The 8408-nt window shown below is 36.3% G+C and overlaps 1 protein-coding gene and 1 pseudogene across 1 annotated transcript; both read left to right on the forward strand.

The window, feature by feature from the left end:
• The first annotated feature begins 132 nt into the window (after positions 1–132).
• LOC141816649 (respiratory burst oxidase homolog protein F-like) lies at positions 133–2578 on the forward strand. Its single transcript, XM_074704388.1, has 8 exons — positions 133–576; positions 767–882; positions 974–1144; positions 1235–1394; positions 1506–1694; positions 1785–1913; positions 2032–2110; positions 2254–2578. The coding sequence occupies exons 1-8, from the start codon at positions 487–489 to the stop codon at positions 2361–2363; spliced, it is 1044 nt and encodes a 347-aa protein (XP_074560489.1). The 5' UTR covers positions 133–486; the 3' UTR covers positions 2364–2578.
• Positions 2579–4483: 1905 nt separating this feature from the next.
• LOC141816648 (disease resistance protein RGA2-like) lies at positions 4484–7517 on the forward strand (annotated as a pseudogene).
• Positions 7518–8408: the final 891 nt, after the last annotated feature.

Genomic DNA, 8408 nt, shown 5'->3' on the forward strand with positions numbered 1-8408 from the left:
TTTGGACATCATGCACCAAATAAGGCCTATCACAAGCCAAGGTTGGCAATTAGGGATAAAGTCACTGCTTCTTGTTTTATTGTTTGTCAAATATAACTGTGCTTATTGAACCATTTGGACAGTAGCACCTCAACGAAACTGTGCTTGAGCAATTTTAAATATAGATCTCTTTTTAAAACATTACCTCAACTAGAATATAGTTGTGGAATACAACTAAAAAGTTAAACCATTTTCTCATATGTTCAGCCTACTGTAAGCCCTCAATTAATCTTTGTAGTCTTTTTGTCTTCCATTTATTAAAAAAAAAAAGTATGTTTTTTTTCCAGCTAATGTAATTGCAATTTATATTGATTGAAGTACCACTGTGCTAATTATGCGGTTCTCTGGGCAGAATTCCTTGCATCAAGTATGCATAGTTGTTGTACTTGTAAAGGCCATCAAATTAAATAGTTAATCTAATTATCTAAGTGAATTAAACATACATGGATGTACATCTGTGTTCCGTTGCTGCTCTACGTAGGGGAGCGAAATCTAAGAGCTTTCCGGTCCAAAGCTTACTCTGTCAAGATCTTAAAGGTAAATGTTTCTTTCATCACCAGACCCCATTAATTAGTGTCTCCTGTATTTTTTTTGACTGGTGACAATATGCTCATATTATCCTTCAACTTTCCCAGCTTTTTATTTTTCAATAAAGAATATTGAACTATTTCAATTAATGTGATGAACTGATGCAACGTTATTAGCTATAACCAATTCCTCGATGCAGGTCTCATTACTACCAGGTAACGTGTTAACGGTGACAATGTCCAAGCCACATGGATTTCGATATCGAAGTGGACAATACATATTTCTGCAGTGCCCTACCATCTCCCCATTTGAATGGTCCATACTGAAGCTCATCCTCCATACCCAACTATTGGAGTTCATTTCATAAAAATGCTAAAAACTGTCATTTTTTTTTTCATGATGACAGGCATCCATTCTCTATTACATCGGCCCCTGGCGATGACTACCTCAGTGTGCACATTCGAACCAGTGGAGATTGGACCCAGGAGCTCAAACGCATATTTGTGGAGAACCACTTCACGCCACACTTGGTAGGAAAAGCTACATTTGATGGGTTAGGTTCTCTGGGACAGAAAAGGTGATCAAGCTCACTAAGTTACAGAGAAAGACATCTCTAAAGCTACTCACAAGGGAATAAGAACTAACTTGTAATTCAACTATCGTGCAGCTTGCCACGATTGTTTGTTGACGGACCTTATGGTGCCCCAGCACAAGATTTCAGAAATTATGATGTTCTACTTTTGGTTGGACTTGGCATAGGAGCCACACCTTTTATCAGCATTCTCAGGGACCTACTCAACAACATAAAGTTAGCTGATGAATTAATGGTAAAATTTTGCCTGCATGATTTACAAAATTCAATTTATGTTTCTTCAGCCTTATTGAACAATCTCTTACCTGAATTTTGTTATTTTCTTGTCCTTTCTGAATTTTTTTAGGATCTGGCAATGGAAACTAGCAGGTCAGACGTTAGCAGTACTAGTTACAGCCTTTCCACATCCAGTAGCAGCAACAGGAAGAGATCCTACAGAACCAGCAGTGCTCACTTCTACTGGGTCACCAGAGAGGCAGGATCCTTTGAATGGTTTAAGGGAGTGATGAATGATGTGGCTGATATGGACAAAAAGGTTTCTTGATAATTTAATTGAATATTTAAGGTGGGAAGAAATAAAGAAAATTCTGAATAGATTAATCAAACTCCTTTCTTTTGGGGACAGGGTGTTATAGAGATGCACAATTATTTGACGAGTGTTTACGAGGAGCGAGATGCAAGGACTACTCTGCTCTCAATGGTACAGGCTCTGAATCATGCAAAGCATGGAGTTGATATTGTCTCAGGCACCCGAGTAAGCTTTGATCACAACGTTTCCAAGATAATTAAATGAATCATGTTCCATAATGTGCCATCAAGTGTGTTAGAATCAAATACCTTAGCATTAACTATCGATGCTATTAATTTCTCAGGTGAGAACTCACTTTGCAAGGCCAAATTGGAAAGAAGTCTTCACTAAGTTAGCTTCCAAACACTCTGGTGCCACAGTTGGTAGTTACTTCACATATAAATCCTTCCCTATTCCATAACCCCAAGATCATGAATTTATTCTCCTCATTTTTTGGAATCACTACCTTGTTATAACTAGCTCGCATTTAAATCAGTATTGTTAACTATCTTACTACTTGGCACAGGTGTATTCTACTGTGGAGCACCAACCCTAGCAAAAGAACTGAAGAATTTGTCACTCGAGATGAGCCACAGGACTTCCACACGCTTCCACTTCCACAAAGAGCACTTCTAATAGGGGATACAAGATATAGATTTTGACATAAAGTTGATAGAATCAAAATAATCATACTTATTTATTAATGTATATAACATACATAATTCACAGAAGCAAAATAATTAGAGGAGAGCACAAGTTAAGGCAGATGAAATGGAATTCATGGTTATTGTTCTATAATTAGAGAGAGGTGCACAATCCATAAATTTATTAATGAGCAGAAATAATATAAATTTTCCTTTCATAACCTTTTGTTTGCCTTCGAGATGATAAACTTTTATTATGATACAAATCTTTGTTAGAATGTTGTATGTATAAATTGTGATATATCTTATATTCCAAAACAAAATTGACTATAAACAAATTTTTTTATGCAAAATTGAGATTGTATTATGGTAGAATTTTTAGTGATGACAATTGGAAGAAGAGTTTTGACCAAGTGCTAATTCTAATATTCTAGATGCTTGGGCATTCTATAAGTTGCTTTATCATTGTTTTGTTAGGATATGATAAAGTCAAGTCATTCACATTGATTTGATTGTATCTTCTATACCCAATTAGAGAGAGAGAGAGAAAGAGTTCATAGGTGTTTTAGGGCTATTGGTTGTATTGTAGAGAATAGTATATGACATGAATTTTTTCTGCTTGTTTAATTATATTTTTTATGCAAAATTTAACTATGTGAAATTAATATTGATGATTTAAGGTAATTGTGATTTGTTTTTGAAAAAGAAGATAGATAATAGAATTTGAGTCTAATCTTATTGCTTAATACTTGCTTTTATATTAATTATTCTTTAGAATGACAAAGTAATTAATAAGACAAATTCTTTTATACTAACCTATAAAATAATAAAGTTATTATTTATGTCGATTAATATTAGGGTGATCGGTTCAGTTTTATGAAAATTTTTATCGATTACTATAATAAATCAGAAAGTACTAGCTCGTAATATGGCCTATCAGTTAGGCTAACTATCAATTAATAGATAAATAAATTTATCTATTAATTCGTCAAAATTGAGACTCAATTGAAAAATTGAAAAGATACTTTGTCGTTGTACCATTATCCTCAGGGCTACTTATGCTAATTGAACCTTAGCTTCTTATTCCAAAAGGGCAGAATATTTCTATTTTATAAAAATTTTAAAAGGTAAAAGTTAAAAGAGCATCCATAATTTTTTAATATTAAGAGTACATTTTATTTTGAAAAAAAAAATCAAAAAATGTCTCATCTTATTCAAAATAGATATAAGCTTTTTATTCAAATTAATTTTATGCAAAGTAAATATAAATTTCGATAGATATGAAGTAAACTTTTTAGGTTTTTTTTTTAAATTTTTTGAAATATTTAGATGGATCAACGCGAGGATTGTGCTTAATCAATATATCGTACTTGATCTATCGGGTAAAAGACTAAGTTAAGTCATGTCACATGCTAATACTATTTATACTTCTAATTATGATCGTATTATTTAATAGTATACTTTTTTCAATAGATCTCTTAGAAATCTAATGGTACCTAAAATAATTACATGATGTTTTTAAAAAAAATAAAATAATACATCAATTACAGATATTTTAAGCAACGGAATTGGAAATTTGTGGCCCGTGGCGTTGGCGAGGTAGATTTAATGAATACCCACGTCACTGCCATGGCGAGCTGGAATTGGTAAGCAATCTTATTGGACACCCTGCCCTTTTTAATAATTCATTGAAAAAGGGTCGTCGCCTTGCAAATTATTGGAGACCCAGTCGTTTTTAATAATTCATCAAAAACAAAAGACTTGAAGCAGTCGTCGCCCGCCCTGCGAATTATTGCTTCTCTTTTCTCTCCTCCAAGCAAATTATCGCTTCAAAAAAAAATACAATATATAATTACAGATATTTTAAGTAATGGAATTGGAAATTTGTGGTCTGTGGCGTTGGCGACGTAGATTTAATTAATAACATCACTGCCATGGTGAGCTGGAATTGATAAGCAATCTACCTAATCCTTTTTAATAATAATTCATCAAAAAAAAAGGAAGACTTGTAGGAGTCGTCGCCTGCAAATTATTGCTTCTCTTTTCTCCTCCAAACTATCTATTGTTAGCCAGATCCACACCAAACAACTTCTGCATCCTTCATCCGGAGCTATGGAAGCAGCTTTGGCAACATCTGCGGCAGGTGCCGCTTCTGGCTTCTTAGCCAACAAGGTAGCAATTCTCGTCCAACTCGACGAGAAACTCAAGGCAATAACTGGTACCAAAGGGAAGATGGAGAAGCTCAAGGAGTTGTCCACGACCATTGACGCGGTGATCCAAGATGTCGAGTCCCGCCCTTTTATCGATGATGCTGTGAAGGACTTGCTGAAGAAGCTCAAATACTTGGCCTACGATCTCGAGGATGTTGTGGATTACTATGACACCAAAGTCTTGAAGAAGAAGCAGAGATCAAAAACTTTTTTAAGGTCGGTGCGTGATTTCTTCTCTTCTGATAATCAAGTTCTGTTTAAGAGCAGGGTAGGTGGCATGATAAAAGCTATAACAGAAAGTCTGGATTCTATTTTGCTGCAAAAGTCCATTCTTCTCAATTTGCCACAAAACAGTATCCGCATGTCGGAACAAAGTCTCTACAGAGAGACCCACTCCCGCAATAGACTTTGATGTTATAGGGAGAGAACCAGAGAAGAATATGATTGTCAACATGTTAACAAAGGATGATGATGAAAGCAGCCATAGCACAGTGAAGGTCATTGCCATCGTTGGGATGGGTGGCCTGGGGAAGACTACACTTGCTCAGCTTGTTTTCAATGATGAGAGGGTGAAAGCTCATTTTGAAAGTTCAAGAATGTGGACAGTTGTTGGGGCTGAATTTGATCCTGCAAAGATAATGAAGTCTGTTTTAGAACTGGCTACTGATGCACCAGTCAACATCTCAGAAATAGATTTAGTGAAGCAGAAGCTGGAAAAAAAATTATCTGGGAAGAAATTTCTGCTCGTGCTGGATGATGTATGGAATGAAGATCCATTAAAGTGGAATGTACTGAAAGCAGCCTTAACATGTGGGGCGAGAGGAAGCAAAATTTTGGTGACAACCCGTAGCCAACAGGTCTCTAAAATTATGGGCTCATCCAATACCACCCACCAAATACAACAGTTGTCCGGAGATGATTGTTTGTCCTTGTTTCAACAATTTGCTTTTGGAGACAAGCAGTGGATCAAAGCTTGATGGAAATTGGTGGAAAGATTGTTGAGAAATGTGGCGGTGTGCCCTTGGCTGCCATATCTCTTGGTAGCATGCTCCGTGGCACTCGAGATGAAACTTATTGGTCCTCAGTATTGAAGAGTGAAATATGGCAGCTGGGAGATGAGGAACAGAAAGTGTTAGCTGTACTAAAGTTGAGCTATGACACTCTCCCTCCACAGTCAAAGAAGTGTTTTGCATTTGGCTCCTTATTCCCGAAAGACTATATGATGCAAAAGGATGAATTGATAAAGCTGTGGATAGCAAATGGTTTTGTAAGTTCAGAAGGAAATTTTGATGCTGAAACAGTGGGCAACCATGTCTTTGATGATCTTGTGAAGAGATCATTCTTTCTCTTGGCACCTTCCTGTGATTTTGAAGATGATAGTCATGTAACCAAGTGCACGATGCATGATTTGATGCATGATCTGGCACGATCAGTATCTGCAGATGCATATTGGAATTCTTATCAAGACTCGGTGGAAGATATTGGAAACAGAACATATCATTTGCAAATAGTTGAAGGAAAGTTATCAGAGCATGACTCAGGTCTTAGGCAAGAAACCATTGTACTTGCGCACCTTTATATCCCTTAGCAGACATGTTCATTTATTTGAGTATCAATCTGCTTGAAAGTCTTCTCAGAATTGAAATTTTTGCGGGTGTTAGATTTAACTGGCTGTGGCATCAAGGAAGTGCCGACGTCAATAGGAAATCTGATACATTTGAGGTACCTCAACTTATCTGGGAATAAAATTGAAGTTCTACCCGACTCCATAACCCTTCTCTCCAATTTACAGTATCTCAATCTCAGTTTCAATTCAAAACTTCGAGAGCTACCAAAAGAGTTAGGGAATATGCAAAATCTTCGGGAGCTTGATTTAGAAATGGATATAAATTGACACACATGCCCTGTGGATTATCTCGACTAATTAATCTTCGAAGTTTACCTCTCTTTATTGCTGGTGACAGAACTGGCGCATGCTCAATTTTAGAACTTGAGGATTTGAAGCTTCATGGAGAAATGACAATTAAATTTTCATGATTTTAAGAATTATTCTGCGGTGGAAGAAAAATCTTGAAGAATACAGATCTTAATGAACTATTCATAAGAGTTTAATGGTTCAGAAAGATATGACAAGGACATGTTGGATGATCTTTGTCCCAACACGAGCTTAAAGAAGTTGAGGATATGGAACTATAGGAGCCCACAATTTCCAACATGGTTGATGGAGTTACAATTGCCAAATTTGGTTGAAGTTTGCCTTGAAAGGTGCTGTTCTTGTGAGCATATTCCTCCGTTTGGAAATCTGCAGTCTCTTAAGAAGCTTGACTTACTCTATGCATGGCATTACACACTTGGGTGCTGAGTTCCATGGATCCGGAGGCTTTCCTTCCCTTCAAGAACTCAACTTGAATGACATGGATAATTTAGAGGAATGGTCAGAGTCTCATGATGTCGATGAGTTGTTCCCTTCACTGCAAAAGTTGAAGATTTCCAGATTGTCCTAAATTGAAAAGTATGCCGAGGCTTCCTAGAATCCAACACCTTGAGATATCATACTGCAGTGAGAGCCTACTCTCATGTGTTGGAAGGCTGACTTCTCTTTCTGTTCTCAGAGTGGAGAATATGAACGACATGACATCTCTTCCAAGTGGCTGCATCAGAAACCTCACATCCTTGACAGAATTACAAATTATAGGATGCAGACAACTCCAATCTCTTCCTGGGGATGAAATGCAACACCTACAAATGCTTCGTTCATTGACCATTGAAGGGTGTGATAATTTGGCATCCTTCCCGTCAGAAGTGAGGCATCTCAGTTCTCTTCGTTTTCTACGGCTCTCACAATGTCCAAGTATAATATTGCAGCCAGAAGAACTCGTACAAATCTTGAATTCAGTACATTAGTTTCAAATACAGATTTGTGGCAACAAAGTCAATTTACGTGGGCGACTGCAACACTTACACACGCTCGAAGAATTGTCTCTAAGTGGTGTGCATTATGTATCATCTAAGTACCCATGTATCGGCATGGAAATCCAAAATTACATATTTGTTGTTGTGATGAATTGGAGTCGTTGATGACAGCAGAATCAGCAAGCAATGTGCTAGAAGAACTATACATAGATGGAATTTCCAATCTCACGATCTTGCCTGACTGGCTGCAGCATCTCAAGTTTCTTCGTTTACTATCAGTTAAGAACTGTCCACGATTAGAAAGGGTGCCAAGGGATTTGAAGAATCTACATATGTTGAAAGATTTGACGATTGTCGGTAGCCCACAACTGGAAAGTAGATGCAAAAGGGAGACAGGCGAAGATTGGCCGATCATCTCACATGTACCAAATGTTGATATACGCTCCTCGGATTCAGCCGGACATGGTGAAGAGGTAAGATAGACAATCATTATAGTTGAATAAAAAAGATCATTATATGAATTTGTATGGTTGCATATATAGCATGATTTCTTCTTTTTTTTTATTTAATTAAAAAAGTTGAGTTTAATTTCAAGCATCCAACTCGATAATAATCTTGATATGCTAATCTTTATATATAGGAGGTTGTTTAGTGCCCGTCGTATACATGCACGTTGATGGAATTCTTGTAGAACTAAAAATCATTTTCAAAAAGATTTTTAAAAAATAGATCGGAAAAAAAAACAGGAGAATATATCCTTGGAGCTTTCAAAATTCTCATAAAAAATAGTCACTTATTTAAAATTATTAACTAAATTTAGACATTTATATATGCATATAAAACTGTATTTTTTTTTCAATAACGGTTATGCGCAACGCATTTGTTATTCAAATGGTATAATTGGTATGATGATA

This window comes from Curcuma longa, unplaced genomic scaffold (assembly GCF_044706935.1).
Source record: "Curcuma longa cultivar G26 ecotype Majalengka, Jawa Barat unplaced genomic scaffold, ITB_CL_G26_1.1 contig_17591, whole genome shotgun sequence".
Taxonomy (NCBI): Eukaryota; Viridiplantae; Streptophyta; class Magnoliopsida; order Zingiberales; family Zingiberaceae; genus Curcuma; species Curcuma longa.

Coding starts and splice junctions, on each gene's coding strand:
- LOC141816649 (XM_074704388.1), top strand. CDS start 487: ATGTACATCTGTGTTCCGTTGCTGCTCTACGTAGGGGAGCGAAATCTA. Junction 1,145..1,234: donor GGTTCTCTGGGACAGAAAAG/GTGATCAAGCTC, acceptor ACTATCGTGCAG/CTTGCCACGATTGTTTGTTG. Junction 2,111..2,253: donor ACACTCTGGTGCCACAGTTG/GTAGTTACTTCA, acceptor TACTTGGCACAG/GTGTATTCTACTGTGGAGCA.